Genomic DNA, 16,887 nt, shown 5'->3' with positions numbered 1-16,887 from the left:
AAATCGTGGCGAGAGGGGAAGTCCCTGCAGTCATCACACCTCATGTATCAACAACAAAAGAGATGCCGAAACCTGAATGCATTCCATTGTTTTCGAAAAAATGTGCCTTTTTTCCGTTTTTTGTTTTATCTTACGCATGAAACTGTAACCAACTACAGAAAACACCTGCCGCTGGCCAAATATTTGTGGTCTAGGCCCACATCCTGTTCCCCCTTCTGCCCCGCAAACAAATATTTCACTTTGATTGGCAATTAATTCAATTTTCAGCTGCATTTTTTCTTCTTGCTGCATTGCTCCTTTAATTTAGACATTTTGCAAGTGTATTAGACCAACTGCAGATATGTGCAGATACATATATATGTAAGTATATACATATACATATATATGTGGCCGCCTGCTGGGCAACTATACATGTGTCCCCTTGGCCCCTTTGCACCCCCTTTGCAACATGGCTCAATAAAATGTCAACACAAATGTTGGTAATTGAAATGCGCGCCCGTTGGCAACTATTTGCCTGCTTTTTTCGCCCCGGCGTTTTGGACCCGGTTTTATTTATGGGCCTGCCGGCTGGAGACTGTGTTTTTGGGTCCTGGGTTCCTGGTTAAACATTTTGGGTGGTCTTTTTGGGGCGTTGATAAATGATTGCCGACGACTGCGACTTGGCCCGGCTTGCCACTCTGGCTTTTTCAGTTAATTGCAATGACTAAACAAATGCTGCTTTTTCTCCCGCTTTGATGAGGTTGCATAAATAGACTTTGATATTAAAGCTATGGCAATGTTTAAGCTGACTTAAGTGGCATAGTTAAGGTAAGAAAAATTAATGGAAAATCGTTACTTACTTTTTCTAATTCTAAAAGGTGAAACCGAAGTACTTGTATTGCTTGCACCATCTGTAAGAAAAGGAGAAGAAAAGTTTAGTAGGGTAAAATATAAGCATGTAACATGGAAGTGACCAAACTCATGAGATTCAGATTAATCGCGAAACAAACTTGCAATTAATATTTTAATTTTGTTGTACAAAACACTCTTGCACACTCGCAAACGCACAGGCATTGAAATGATTGCTGGTGTGACCAGACCGCTAATTAAAACATCACTTTGACATTTGACATTTTTACGATGCTGCTAACTGCTGCTGTGTGGCCTGTTTGGTTTTGGTTATTGTTGCGGCTACTGCTGCCAGGAATTCCATTTTAACCCAAGACATGCCATAAACATTTTTATAGCAAGGGGTTTCTTTTATTTCTGCCTCTTCCTTTAAGTGAGTGTTACTAAATGCACTTTTAAATGTTCAAACACGATAGCGGATAAAGGGGATGTGTGGCACGCGGGGGGAGTGGCAACCACAGAGTGGCATGCCAAAATGATTTATGGCCAAAGTACGCAGACGCGAGCGGGCCAAAAGATAGACACACGGCCATGGCCAAGACGATCTATGCACGAGGGACATATGCAAGTGGCGCGGGGGGGAAATGGCGGGAGGAACTCGGGGGTTTTTCAGTGATTTTGTACTACAACTAATAAACTAATCTGCAAGTGCATAAAATTAGGGCCACCAGAGGAAACTCCGCCGTGAGTGAGTGGGTAAGTGAGTGACACATTTACGACTGCCGGCAATTAAAATTAGTTTTGCCCATAATCTCTTTATACTCCGCCAGACTCTCGGCTCTCTGCCATATGTATGCACACATATGTACATATATGTCTATATGTGCACCATCCGTCTGGATTTTTTTTCATCCGACTTTAGCTTAGCTGCTAGCCAATTGCATGGCTCGTTTTGCACTTTTTGCACGCGGCATTTCCGTCTTGATTTACATTCAGCTGGATGCTGCTGCCTCCGAAATGATCTCTTTTTGGCCCCCCAACGTTTCCCGCACTTCCCAACTCATGGCCATAAAAATTGTTATGACTCCTCGGGCTGAGGAATGCCGGGAAAAAGATTTAAAAGATTTATAGCGAGAAGGATCGGCTGAGGCGGTTGTGTTTGTGGCTTATTCCTAACATGGGTGGTTAGAGGATGTTTACGGATGTTTTGAGCAAAATTTGTTAAATGAATTTTAATGTAAAAGCTCTACTTTATATATATATCCCCCAACTCAACACCACTGACTCACTTCGTTTCCTTACTGCTGGCTCTGTCATAAACGAGTTCCCCATTTGAGTGCTAAAAATCTGGATGCCCTTTTAACGATCATTTCCTCTGGCAGATTAGCATGAGTTCCGTTCGCCCCAAACTATAGTGATGATCCTCGAAGATTTCAGCTCATCATGAGCGGCGATCATGATCATCGTCAAGGTTGTGCTGCTGGCATTTGCCTTGGATTCAGCCCCCCGTTTTCTGCCCAAGATCGCCAATGCATATTCCGCTAAAGCCAAGCCGTTGGCTCCATTGTTGTTACTTTTTGCATCGTTTTTTTTTTTTTTTTGCATTTTTACTTATATTTTTCTTTGCACACCCAAGGCTGGCAGGCAGGCAGCCCATTTAGAGAGTGCAAAAATGTCATATGCATCATTAAATCGTTCTGCTTCATATTGTCGTTCGCATGGGTTCGCTCGTTGCTCGACTCCCCCCATCTATATGCCCCGATATCGCCATCGCCCATGGACTACTATATCCCCCGAGAGCAGGCAAATAGCAAGAGCGAAAAGTATGGCAACGCTGTCCAATAAAATGACTAAACAACTCAGTTCGGTCTGACGAACAAATGCTCATAAATTGCGTTCGCTGGCTGTGGCTTTTGCTAAATTCACTGTGATTTATTCTAAATAAAAGAAAATTATTCAATTGTCGTCTTTGTTTTGGGTCAAGGTGATGCACACAGTCAAACACACACACACACAAGGGCACTCTGGGAGAGAAATAAAAAAAAAATAGCCATGATCTTTGGCTTTGGCAACTTGCTGCTAAGGAGGCTGTGCAACTTTGTTGCCAGCTATGCTTTTCGTTTTTTTTTTCTTCGTACTTACCAGTGAGTCGACTTCGGGATCTGCGGTATAATAGGGTTTCTGTGATCTTATCTGCAAGGAGAAAGAATGAGAAGGACATGGTTAGTAAGTGTTAAGTTTACACAATGAAAAATATTTCTTTAATATTTATAGTTTTTTCTATTCAGAGGTTTTTTCCCCTCTGTACAACAGACTACGGCCAGCTGTCCTGGTCGAACATGCGACTCCTATCCAACCGACCACACTTCTCGTTTATTTGGTTCTTTTTTGCCATTTTATGATGGCCTGGTGGCCGATAAGCTCTTGCCAAACCAAAATATTGTACACATTATAAAACTACAACAGCAACCATAAGCAAATCGGTTCCACGGCGAGCATGGGAAACGCAACATTTGTGCTCATCAGCTCATCAACGGACCCAAAGCCAAAAACCCAGACCCCAGAGCCCGAAGAGGTGACGATGCGACTCGCTGTGACCATAAAAGAGATTCTCGCTTTTATAGCAATCCCGAACACACAGAGATATAAAAATAAACCACACACTTAGATAAAGATCACAAAGGCAATATCTGGCTAGATAAAATGCCACACAGACCGACCGAGAAGGTCATCCAAATGCTGTGCGAATTATTTGAAATCCGTTGTCGAACTCCGACTCTTTGCTGGATTTGTGTATTTGGCGTTGGTGTGTTGGCTCTCACGGAACTGAGCCACAATAAATGGCCGAGACGAGCTCGGGTCTTCAGTTTTCGGTCTTCAGTCGTTAGATAAACAGATATCGCCGACAAACACCCGCTGCGATATCTTATATAATGGTCGACGGACCTGACCTTGTCCAAATGCTTATGTGTTACTTGTGTTTTTGTGCAAAGTTGTTGTTGGCTGACCACCCAGTAATGTGCAACAAGGTTGCCCGACAGGCAGGAGGTCCACGGATTGGGTTTTTCATTGTTCCGGGGATAAAAGACATAACCTTGAAAGGAGTTACGGGCTGATCTCCCGTTGTGGATTGCCAATGAGAGGATTAAGGCAACATTGAAAATGTAATCTAACAAGCACAACACAATCAAACAAGGCCACACTGATTATAGAACATACTTGCATGGCCACACTTGGGATACTGTGAGGCATTCTCCAATCGGCTAGAAAGCTAGCTGTTTTCAACAAAAGCTTTGTGTCTCCTGCAGCTCCTGCAACAATGATCTTCCAGATATAGCAAACCCACACAGAATCGAGTCCGAGTTCGACTCCAGCGGTCCAAGGCAGTAACGGCAATTTGATATCAACTGAGCCATGTGCAGCTAATAATTACACACTTTGCACACGGACGGCGAGGCGGGAAAGACTTGGAAGACTTGTATCTAGATATGTGGGCACTTCCACACCATTGTACGAAATGGTCGTATGAGAAAAACGCCCCATTGTGAGTACCATACCATGCCATGCCATACTACACATTACATACAATAATAACAAACACAAAGCACGGCCATTGAAGAGTCGCGATCGAAAAATGGAAGTGGACACAAGGGGCGAATGCGGGGAGCCAAGTTGCGTGTTGGGTATTTTGCAAAAGTTGTTGCCCGTTGGCTTTTATGTTGCATTTTCAAATGCTGGTTGGCTGATGTGGTGTTGCACACACAGACACACACACGCCGGAGATACAGATAAAATGCGAACTCGCCAAACTGGTTTCACTATGCAGGCTCGCGCTTTTGGCTTTAACTGATATGAAAAGCAGAAAAGCAGTCGGCCAAAGATGTTGGCCGGGCCTATATTGCACGCACTTTACCACCGGAGGTTGGCCTTTTTATTTTTCAAAAAAAAAATTAAAAGAAAAAAAATGGCTGCCCCGAAACCTTGAACACATCGCGGTCCATCCTATTTGAAGTTATTCTTCGCCGAAAATGAGAGACGAGAACGGGATGATTTTAAAAATATATAAATCATTCGGGCAACTACTAAAATGCACAGCATGAGACAAGTCTATAAATACGCGGAATACGTTCGGCAGTTGGGGCGTGAAAATGAAATGGGAAATGGGAATAAAAACGAAATGATTTTCCCCAACTTTTCCCCAAAAACAGTTTTGTCAACATGCTGCCGCTGCATTGCGTGGGCGTCTGCAGCTGACAATTTTGTATTTATAGTTCAGTTTTAATTCGAATCAGTCTCAAATCGAGTCATTGCGGAAATCGTCACGCGCCTCAAAACAAAAAAAAAAAAATAAAACAAAAAATAGAAAAGTAGCAAAATCGGAACCTGAGAGCCCAAAGCGAACCCCATTCGTAATCAGTTTCACATGAGCACCTCATAAATTTCTATTTCTGTTTTCCGTTGTTGATTTTTTATTTATTCACTTCATATTTTTTGCGACAACGGGCGAAAAGAAATCACTACTGTTTAGATACTGCTCTTCAAAGCGCCTTTTTTATGATGCCAATAAATGCAATTATACAACCGGCAACAGGGTTACAATGTCGCGTCTCCAAATCGCTGGCCTCAAAGATACAACACACCAAAAAAAAAACAAAAACAAATAAAAAAACAAATCTTAAGTAAAATAAAATAAAAATCGAAACTCGGTTGGCGTAGGTGGTCATAAATTTCCCGCGCGCGCGATTATGGGGGAATTTTGAAATCAGTACCATTTCATCAACCACGTGCTATCATACACCGTCATAAAAACTATGTATACAATACGATTCTATAGAACTTGCTCAAATTATGATTCAATCAAGAAATTTCCTCAGGCAATTATCGGAAAGGCGAGAAAAGCGAAAACTGAGCAACTAAATCTGGGTTCGTAAAAAGACACAAAATAAAAGCATTCGTTCCAGCCGGACTATATTCGTTTTATAATGCCAATACACACGGTTGGGCATGATTTTATGGCCAGGTCGCTTGGCTATAAAATCATTCCGAGCCAGCGAGGAGATAGCCCCGGACTAGGGACAATAGTACGGCCGGTTGGGTATACACATATGTATTTGCTGGTCTGCAGGCACTTGAGTAATGTGGTGGCTGTTGGCCATAAAGCCCCCACTCCCAGCCAGAGTTTTTAGACCCGTACCACCGGACTGGGCCATAAAGCAATTTATGCACCACCGACTTTTGGAATCAGCGCACAGTAGCCAGCATTTTGAGTTGTCGCTGCCGTCAGAAGCCGCCTGTCGATCGCAATTGAGCCTCGGGCCCACTTGAGAAAAGAGTGCAGTGATAACAGTGATAACAGTGATAACACGGCCCAATACCAAGGAAAAGGGCCGGACGAAAAGATTCGCAAAAGGTACAAAAAAGGCGGGAACAAGTCATCGGCTGAATTGTAAAGCATGAACTTTGGCCGACTGGTTATCTCTTCAAATTAACGAGGCTTATCGATAATAATTTATTTTATTAGATATGCTAATAAATATTTCCCCATTAATTAGGTGCCAGCTATGAACCCGAACAGTTCAAAGTTCGACCTGGAACGGAGACTGCAACTACTATCCCTGGAGAATCCCGCCCTATTATTAGTTGATCTAATTGCGGAGCCAAAAGTCAGCGGGGGATACGAAGAGCGAGGCGCCTAAATTGCAGCACGTAGCCGCATTTTATTATTTTCATTTCCATGTTGCGTGCCACGGCGCCAGCCGCATGCGGGTTTCCCTGCCCCTTTTCAACATTAGTATAAACAAACAGAAAGCGCAACATCTATGCGAGTGTCTGTTATCAAGATTTTTACTGTGGCCCGAGGAAAACAAACCAAATTAAAGTAACAGCCCGAAGAAGATGCAGATATGGCCGAGATACATTTTTCATAAACTCGGCTAAAAGATTGTTTCTGTTTCCATCGGGAAAATGAGTATCTTGTCTAGACCTGAACAAAAGTTGTGACCGCAAAAACATCGTTAGAACTATGTATCTTTGCTCAGTCACTGCAAAATTGCACTTACCTCAAACAGTGAAAAAAAAAATCAAATGAAACTAGACCCAACTCGAATCGAGACAAAACCATATCGGGTTTCTCACACCTACACAATGGGAAAATGGAACCACGCTTAGGTGCCTAAAAGCTTGCTCAATAGCCAAAATGCAGAGGCCTAATGGTGGGGGTAAGTCCCCTTGGCAATATTTTATAAAAATATATAAAATTTAAGTACAATAACTATTGTCATAAATGACATATGTACCAACATAAATGCGAACTAAAATTTTCAATCAAAACTCTATTTTATAACCCCCTTCAAAAGCTTTGCGCGCCGCCCTTGTGCCGCAGCCCACTCATAAAAATAACAATAATTTCGTTGTAATACAAAACCGAAATCCAGCAGGAAAAAAAGAGAACTTTATTTGCTTAGCCGATGACGATGATGTTGGACTTGTTTAATGTCGTTGATTACTTTTAGCCGGCCGGCATCATCAACAAACACAAATAGAGCAACAACATTGGTCGAGCGAATGCGTTGTCATAGTTGTAGTTGTTCCATATCTATATCTTTATAATGGGCGCACAATATCGGTAGTAAAACAGCCGCAATTGAGGTGACACAAGCAGCGACTAGAAACAAAACCAGAGCCTCGGCGACCCCCACCGACTGCTTCTTTTTATAGCCCCACAACCTAGTACCCCCCCTCAGGCATGAAGAAGAGCAAAGTGTGGGTCCCCGGGAGATACTCCACTTCAGATACTTCAGTTTACGACCCAAAGGTAAACTCACTGGGGCAGCTACCGCTCAGATACACTACTTCTAACGCGTTTTGCTGTAGGCAAACATACACGGTAGGAAGAAAAAAAGAAAGAGCTCTGCAGAGACAATGTCAATATTTGCATTGGCCAAGAGATTTCCCTGCTTACCTGAACCAAAAAGAAAATACACGAATATAGCTGAAAATAACAGAAAACTCGAGATAATTGTTACGTCTGCGCCCAAACATCCGGTCTTTAGCTGATAATCGTGCAAATAACGAGAAATCTTTTATACACACATTATCGGAGAAAGATGGTTGTCGGTTGACAAGTTCGCCTGTAAATTGTATCACAATTTGTCATTTTACAGCCGCTCGTTGTGCTTTGCTTTTTAATTGAGAACGTTTAGCAGACATCTCGTCTCGAGAGCCGGCGCTCATAAATCATTTTGGGTTAGCTTCTGGGGGGAGGTTGGGGCGGTTGGATTTTCCCCATAAGTAACGCCACATAAATAAAGGCGCAGCGAAAGAGTGAAATGCTTCTGAGCGAGGGGAAAATCATTTCCATATTCGAGAAGGCAAGATTCATATTGATCTTGGTAGCATTTGTGGCTCTATTTCGTATACTTCTCGGATACATTTCGGATAGCGCAAATTGATGGTTCGCCCTAATGGGTTAACTCGCATTATGTATCCAACAGATACACATTCCGTGCGCTGGCGTATATAGAGCTGTTAAAAAGGGTCAAACTACTGAACAAATATTGAAAGTCATTTCGGGCAGAGCAGCGGCAGCAGCTCGAAAATGTTGTCATAATCCAAATACAAACTCGGGAATCTGAGAGAGATGGGCATAGGAATGGTGATAGAGAGCTAGATATGCAGGCAGTTAACTAAATAATCACATTTAAAAGGCGCCAAGTGGTTCCATAAACAAATATTTGAGGGAATTGGGAACGCATCTTGTCTGCTGGCTGCTAATGGATTGTGGCTCGTATGCAACTGTTAAGTAAATAATCTTGGAAAATCCACCCTGCGCTCGATTTCCCCCTACCCCTCCTCCCCTTGGTTTTCGGCGTCTGTGCCAAATCAATTCACGCTGTGCAATTGCGGCAATCACCATCAACATATCTACAGAATGAAAGAGCAACGCAATTCCGAAAAATTAAAACTCCCCTTGATTTCAGCTACTTGGGTTTTTTGTTTTGTTTTTTTGGGTGAAACAGTTGCGCCTGCGCACTTTTGCTCATTTCGCAGTTTGGCCAAAAAATTAAATAAAAGCGAAATATAAATAAAACTAACAGAGGGAACCTTTTGTTCTGACCAAGAAATTCAAAACCCGCTAAGGGTTGCGATCGCACAGAACTAAAAGAACAATGCGCTGATAATATTGCTAGGAAGAGCGAAAGAGAGAGGGTTGGTGCGCGAGGGAGAGGGCGAGATTAAAAAGGTACCAAATTCCAAATAAAAAGGTAAAGGTTTCTTTTTTTATCATTAAAAGAACAAAACAACGGAGAGTCGAAGCAGGGAATATTGCACAAAAGAGATTAAGTTCCTTTTCTTTTCATTTCTTTGATTTTTTTCATTTTTGGACCCCGAGAAACGCAAATGCGTAGTGGAGAAAGGAGAAGACGACGGACGGGACGAGCAGAGATATCTCTCCTACAGAGATCCCTCGGCAAAGTGAACATTCCAATGAGGCTGTGACTAAGGCTGTGCGGTGTGTTGCGGTGCTCCTGCTGACAATACAAATACAACACGAATGCGAAGCGTAACCTTTCATACCTGATTATGAACCATCCTCCTCCGTTTCGGATGAAATCAGAAAATGCAATTTACGAAACAAAAAAAAAAACGGGAGGGGAACGGTGCAGGGGAACTGGGAAAAGGTAAGCCGGTAAATTGCCTTTTGTAGGGAAAACCCAGCCGTACGTATATGGATAGTATAGCCAGAGAAAACCGAAAAGTCCCGAAAACATTGATTGGCATTAGGGCTTAACCTGTTCGGTTACGGTTAGCCTGTTACCTGCTTTATTCGTTGCTGGTCAGCTTGATATGTTGTGACAGTTGTTAGGCAGCCAGACAAATGTCAAGGACGGCCAACTAGAGGCACTTCATTTATCATCCCGGATCTTCCGATCCGATCCCCGTCTGCAACATGCGACAAATCAACTCATCGCATGTCCAAACTATTAGCAAAATGTCATGAAAAGAGCGCATTTTCATTTTAAATTACATACTTAAAGTGAAATCATATAAAATGATCTGCACACTCAGACGGGCCATCCTTTGTCTCATTTCGGTGGTCCTCAACAAAGAAATGATCAGACAACGAACTTTTCGCTGGGCACTTTATTTTTATATATATATGCACATATATATCTACATCGGCGCTTCTTATACTTGTTCTTGTTGTGGTCTTTATTTTTTTGTTCATCATTTGCATCACATGTTGCTGGTTTTAAAGAGAAATTATAAAGCGTTTCCTTAGCTGCATCATTAGCAGCGCCAACACCAAAAGTCGCCTAACTATGCCCGCCATCCAGAAGGGGATCTTCGGCGGAGGGGTCGGTGGATATGGGGGATATATGTGGGCACTGGGATTTTGGGATGGTCTTCGAGATACTATAGGGAAAATATCACCCTGTTGCTGGCGTTGGCGTGGCGCATTTTACGCAGTTGCTTAGTCCAAATTGAAGTGGATGTATATATAGCATAGCGGGAGAGTGCCAACGAAGAGATATATCTATGCAATCTATCTATATAAAATGCATCGGCATCATCATCATCAGCAGCAGGAGCTGAAGAATCAGAAGCCGAAGCAGGAGAAGCAACAACTGCGCCGACAGCAACTACGAGTAAAAAAGTGCCAATGTGCCGCCTTATTTTTAGCCCCTCTTCTGGGGCGACGCTCTTTTCTCCGCTGCTCGTTTGTTAAAATTCGATGGGCGAATGACATTTTTGAGTTATTTTTGTCAGTCCGACAACGACGAAAACAGCCAAGAAGAGCTGGGCCAAAAACTATACTGAAAACTCAACGGAGACCGACCGACTGAACCGAGGAAACCAAGAAAAACCGAGGCGAAAACCGAAATAAAAACGAAATGCAAGCGACAACTTAGTTGTTGACGTTCGGTTCGGCGAATGATCAACAAATGTCAACCGCGAGACGGGATCATTGCAGATCGTTATGCAGAATCGAAAGATACTTTAACTTTTGGATGCGACTTTGGGTTGGTATGCCAAATATAGAATCTTTAATTGTAGGATCCCAAATGTTCTAATAGTATCAACACTTTTCTTATGTTTCATCGACTGTCAAGTTTTCCACCTTGATTTGCTTATTGGCGTTGCCAGATCTTTCGAATACCACAAGTTTATGTGACATTTAACTGACAATCTGACAAAAGTCTATCAAAATCTCACCCAGCCAAAAAGCCAAAGGCAAGCGAACAGATCTTGATAAATGTGGCTCAACTTTGAGACGATGATTCGAGTGTTGTTTTATGTTGTTCTTGCGGTCGGTGTTGTTCTTGTTGCTGCCCGTTTTATTGCCCATAGCAGGGGCCTGTCAAAATTCTAAATGGACCATAAATAAGAACATCATTTTTATAATATTCAACTGAGGGCGTCGCTGGTTGCATTTGTTGTTTGCCAAAAATGTCACCGAGCGTAGAATGGAGCCATAAGTTCTTGTTCTTGCTCTTGTTTGTTTGTTTGTTTCGGTTTTACTCATTTTGGCATCACCATTTGGACTCTGCGCGTCTACTGTTTCTCAAATGCGATCTTCAATGAGTCATAAAAATAGCTGGCTAACGCAAATGGGGAGCAGGATGTGGAGCAGCAGCAGCAGCAGCTACTTGCAACATTATAATTTGTATGTTAAAACATCGTAAATTATCCAAATGTCAGTGTGTGGCAGCGCATCTTCAGCGTGGTTTTATGAACTCTAAAAAGGGGGCGCTAAAGGGGGCGTGGATGAGGGCCGAGGGCCGGAGGAGGAAGTGTCAAGTGTGGGCAGCGCCATTCTGAAGTCACATCGCATATTTGTGACATATGGCAGCAAGACATTGTTGATCTTGCTGCGGCATGGGAAGAAGCTGCTGCGGCAACGTGGATGCTGCTCTTGTCAGCGGGGACTGTAATTAAGTGCAGACTGCCCCGCTCATTGAGAATGGAGAGAGAGGAATGGAAAGGAATCGATCCCCGACGATCCTCGGGGCAATGTAATCCGATCATTTAGCGGCTTGCTTCGTTAAGTTCGTGTGCCGCGATTTGGCTGTTGTTTTTATTTTCATTTATATTTATTTAGTGGCCACATGTGGGCCATGTGTTCGCATCCCATCGGAGGCCATGCCAGGCCATCCCGAGCCTTGCCATCCCCATCTCAAAGCATCGTCTCCGATTACCGAATGGAAACGAAAGCTGGGGCCATTATTCTTACCTGTTTACTGAACATTGCAATATCCTCGTTGAACGATTCCGACGAACAGACATCGCCACCTTGCACACCGGGCTCCCTCGGCGTACATGTGGCCAATTCGCACTTCTCAAAGATCAGCGCCAAAAGCGGGAATAGCGGATGTCTGAAATGGAAAATGGCACAATAAATACATAATACATCAGTTGGTCAAATTTCAGGACACTTCCTGCCCTACAACATGCAAATGAGCAGCTGCCACTCGATCTGTATCTATATATCGGTTGCTCTGAGCAACTACAAATCCTGAAAGTGGCAATAAATAAAGATTACCTGGCCGATAAATGATTATAGAACTTTAGCTGCAAGCATACATAATTGGATAATATGTTTTATTTGCCTTACCAAGCAACAACAATTACTGGAAAATCACCCAAGCCTTTACCTTACTTTTAAGTACTAACTATTTTCAATGCCACTGCAGCAAAGTATTTCCCTGGATTGCCTCAAAAACCCAGGACATTTCCTGTCCAGCTAAATGCAAATGAGCAGCTGCTTTTCCCATCTGCATCTGTATTTGTTTCTATATCTGTTTCTTAGCCTTTATACACACATAAATAATCCCCCTCTTCATGCTGACGGATTAGTTCAACAACTCAACATGATTTGACCATTTTTTGTTCCATTTCCACTCGGCGAGCAGTTTTCCCTTGACCAATTTCTCAATTTCTGTACAAATTGCACCTGAACAAAATTAGGCGGGACCCCTCTGACCAGAAAAGAACCCATTAGATAGCACAAAAAAGGAAAAAGACCGCACCGAGAAGTAGGGGGTGTCGACCTGCGCTTAACAAACTATTAATAAGAGTCCGAGTCCGGAGTTTCCAGCCTTTTACAGTTGAGTGCGTTTTTGGTCTGGGATCAGGAGCAGAACAAAAAAAAAACGAAACGAACCGAAAAAGGCTAAAATAAAACCGCCTGACACTCATTTACGATGACCAGGCAAAAAGAGCAGCTGAAGTTTGGCTGCCAAGAAGGTGTTAAACAGAGAGCTCTTTTCCATTGTCTTGCCTTTTCCACAATTTCAATTTGAATTCGGGAATAAGGTGCCAAAAAAAATAATAATAATCATAATGGCAGGTGCTCAATGAAGTCATAATCATCATCATCGTGTTTAAACAGTCACTCGAGACAGGGACAATCATCAAACAGTCGTCAAGCATAAGTCATTCATGAAATTCCCTTTTAAAGCAAATATTTGCACAAAAAAATATATATGTGAAATAAAAAACTGGGCAAACAAGCATTTCAGGCCCTCAGACAGCTGGCAAAGCAGTTGCAACACATGAAAATTGCCAGGACACGCAATGACACAAAAAGGTACGATCGGGTTAGAAAAAAAACCCTTTAAATCAATAAAAACTGCAGGGAAAGACACAAAAACCGAATGGAAAAGAAACCACAATTTTGGCAAATTAACACCCGAACCGCAGAGCGAGAAACTGCACCTCATTTTTGATGGACGGATGGTTGGTTGGCTTCTTGGTTGGGTCTTCGTTCTCGGACTCCCTAATGCCTAAGCACGTTCATGTTCCGTGTCCGTCACTAAACACCTGACACACCCCAAGATACCGTAGAATTGGAAAACGGACATTTCTCTCTTCGAGTTTCGGCCGCAAAGGCAAACCCATAATTTTGTATTTTGCACAAAACGCAAGAGGATCACGCCCATTTCTCCCTCTCTCTCTTGCTCTATCTTTGTATCTCTTTCTATCTCTTGAAAAAAGGATCCTTCCTTCATGGTTATTTTTTCCTGCTTGGCTGAGTTACGCGTGCGCAAAGGTGAAAACAGGTGGCAAATTGGGTTGGGTCACTCCGAACATGCCAAAAATTATAAATCGATAAAGAACGCAGGCGTTTGTATATTGATTGGTTGGGATACTTTGATCGCTATCCAACTGATTATGAATGGGTAGGCTGGATTTCAGCCTAAGGAAATTTAATTAACATTTTAGTACAGCTTTCAACTAATCCCACCGGCAATAAACTGAATCTAGACCTTTTCACTTTAATATATATATTAATGGTGTTGAGTGCTCAGCAACTACTTATTCTGCGCTTAATCAATAACACATTGACAGCTATTTTCTAGGTCGAAATTTCCCACATTCCTCATTTACTACTTGGGCCCCAATCTAAATCTAAGCTAAATTCAACTAGCATCAAGATCATCTCGGGGCACTTGGGCAAAGTTGCCACCTCTGCCGAAGCCGAACCAAATTCCATTAGTTTACACACTATGCACACTATACTTATACTCACTCATAAATCGCATCCTTATCACGTTTGTGTACTTCGGGTATTGCGCCCATTAGGTGATTACCGACCGGCGATACATGACTAGGTGTTCCATGACCCCCGGCCCCCGAATGGTAGCCGTGCATGCCCACTGTGGCCGCCGCCGCCGCTGCGTGCGTCATGTGCGGAGAGTGGTGCGAGGGGAGGCCCTGCAATCCGGGCGGCCGGTGACCGGCGTGTGGATCGTACATGGCCGCTGCTGCGGCTCCGGAGTCCATGCCGTAGCCGTGTAGGCCATCGTCATACTGTGCGGATGAGATGGGAACAGATTGGTGAATTAGTGGGTGTTGAGTAGGCAATATGCAACCGAAATTGCTGATTAAAATATTAATACTACTTTATATATGGGTAAAGTAATATAGTTCTGAGAGTGTTGTTACCATTTATATATACAAATTATTATAGATATGATTGAAATGGGTATTAACCGATAATAATACAGTCAAGCTTTTTGTTGATTACTTTTTGCCCTCTCGTTTCTCTGAGTGCAGCCAAATTAGCGGCGACATGAAATCGCTTATATTTAAATACATTTTCTAAATTAAAGACGCTCAAACCTCGAAAAAAGAGAAGAACAACCCGATAGCCAAAAAAAAAAAGACGAACCCAACAAAAAGCGACGACCTTGTGATTACTTTGCCGCTGCTTTGACATTATATGAACGTATACTCATCGTACATTTGGCAACCCATACAGATGTATCTATACATTTCGGTTACCTTACTTTTTGTCTTTCAACGTTTTTTGCATATTAATTAAGCGCCAAAAGCAGCAGACAATTTTGAATTTTATCAGTTAATCTGGCCAGGCATTTTCGAGTGTGTTCGTGTGTTTGTTGTTCTCTATCTAACTTAAAGTTGTACAACGTTTTGTGGAGCCGCGCAATTGCAAACAGGTTTTGTGCAACTACAAAATAATAATAATAACACCAAACAACTGAGAAATGATTTTTCTTATATCCATCCACACACACACACACACGCATACGTACACATCCTATACATGTGGGTACTTTTTCTCCTTCTTTTTAACAAAAGTTCAACGCGGTGTGTGAGATTTTTATCATTTGTACTCAAGTGGCGTCCGTCGGCTGAAGATACACTTCGCCTCTCCGTTTCACACTGCATAATTTGAGGGAACACGAAGAAGTTGACAAAAGATTTTTGTGCAGCGACAAGAGATGCCCCACCCCCCCTTTTGAACAGCCCCTCATGCCGAACAAGTTGAGGTTGATTTTTTATCAGCCTGGAAAAATCTTTGACACTAAATGAGCAATTGACTTGCCGTTGAGAGAGGACTTTTGAAGTGCAAAAGCGGGGGGCGGTTGGGTTGTTTGCGGAAAATGTCAAGGATCTGCACCTGGTAGGGATGAAGTATCTTTGTATCTATGTATTTGGAACTAGTGCAGTGCGCGTCATAACAGCAGCTGGCTTTGCAGGTGGCTTCTTTGAATAGGCATAAGAATCGAGTAAGGAGGACAAAATAAGCTTCTGCAACGACGATTGTCAACCTCTGAGGTTGAGGCAATCCTTGAGATACAAACCAGAGATTAGTTTAGTGAGGCGGTCGTGCTGCCTCCGTTTTTCTTCACAGTGTTTTTGTTGCTCTTGCTCGCTGTGTGCACATGCACGAGATACAAACTCATAGATACTACTATAGCCACTACAGTATAAGAAGCCCAGCAACTTGTCCGGGTTTAGTCAGATCGTTTTGGCCTGGCTTTTTCGGTTTTTCGCACTGGGGTTCAGTTCATGGCTGTTAAACTATAAAGTTGTTATGCTAATTTTAGTGTTGGTGGCAACCGAATGCTGCTCTTTTTTCTTATTTTTTTCCTTTTTAACCGTTTCGATTTCTTGGCGTTCGTTTCTTGGTTCGTTTAGAAATGAGGAAATTGTGGAGCAACAAAGAGATCTTGAAAATTACCACAATTTGTACTTGTACATAAGTAATGTGGGAATTTGAGCCGCCGCCGCGAAGAAGAGGAGCTCAAAATAACAGAAATACAATGAAGAGTAAAAATCGAACAGGCAAATACACTTAGGTCCATGGCTTTTTTTTTTGTTTTGTGGTACAACTCCCCGATCCATTTGGGCCAACTTTGATTGATGATCTTTGATGGTCGGGTCTCCCTATCTCACTCGCTGTCCCTGTATTTTTCACCATTTTTCTCTGTTGTTTAGTGACCAAGCCATTGACCTTGTTGAATGGAAAAGCTCTTGGCCAGCCGGATCAATATAAGCCAACCAACCAACGAGCGCAGTCGAGGCCCATGGTCTGATTTTGACAAGTTCAGCGTCGAAAATCCTTCAACAATTTATGACGCCCCCCATGGCAGCCACAAAAACAACAACAACAACAGCAGCAAAAGTGGGCACAAATTTGGGTGGTGGTGCTCAAAACTGTCAGTGACAGGCGCTGAAGGAGCTACGATTTTGTTTTTATTTTTTTGCTGTAATCCTATATATATTTTTGGAGCAGCCTTTTTTGGG

General features: G+C 42.7%; 1 protein-coding gene across 2 annotated transcripts in view; it reads right to left on the bottom strand.

The window, feature by feature from the left end:
- LOC6606944 (homeobox protein homothorax) overlaps positions 1 to 16,887 on the bottom strand; it is a 102,004-nt gene that overhangs the window by 78,446 nt on the left and 6,671 nt on the right. For both annotated transcript variants that reach the window (XM_002031702.2, XM_032722038.1), the window contains exons 2-5: positions 14,363 to 14,643; positions 12,065 to 12,206; positions 2,971 to 3,021; positions 840 to 890 (exon numbers count right to left, since the gene is read on the bottom strand). In XM_002031702.2, the coding sequence (XP_002031738.1) occupies positions 840 to 890; positions 2,971 to 3,021; positions 12,065 to 12,206; positions 14,363 to 14,643 (525 nt within the window). The remainder of the gene's footprint in view (positions 1 to 839; positions 891 to 2,970; positions 3,022 to 12,064; positions 12,207 to 14,362; positions 14,644 to 16,887) is intronic.

The sequence above is a fragment of the Drosophila sechellia genome, chromosome 3R, assembly GCF_004382195.2.
Source record: "Drosophila sechellia strain sech25 chromosome 3R, ASM438219v1, whole genome shotgun sequence".
Taxonomy (NCBI): Eukaryota; Metazoa; Arthropoda; class Insecta; order Diptera; family Drosophilidae; genus Drosophila; species Drosophila sechellia.
Note: the sequence above shows the minus strand (reverse complement) of the source record. Positions and strands in the feature narration are given on the sequence as shown.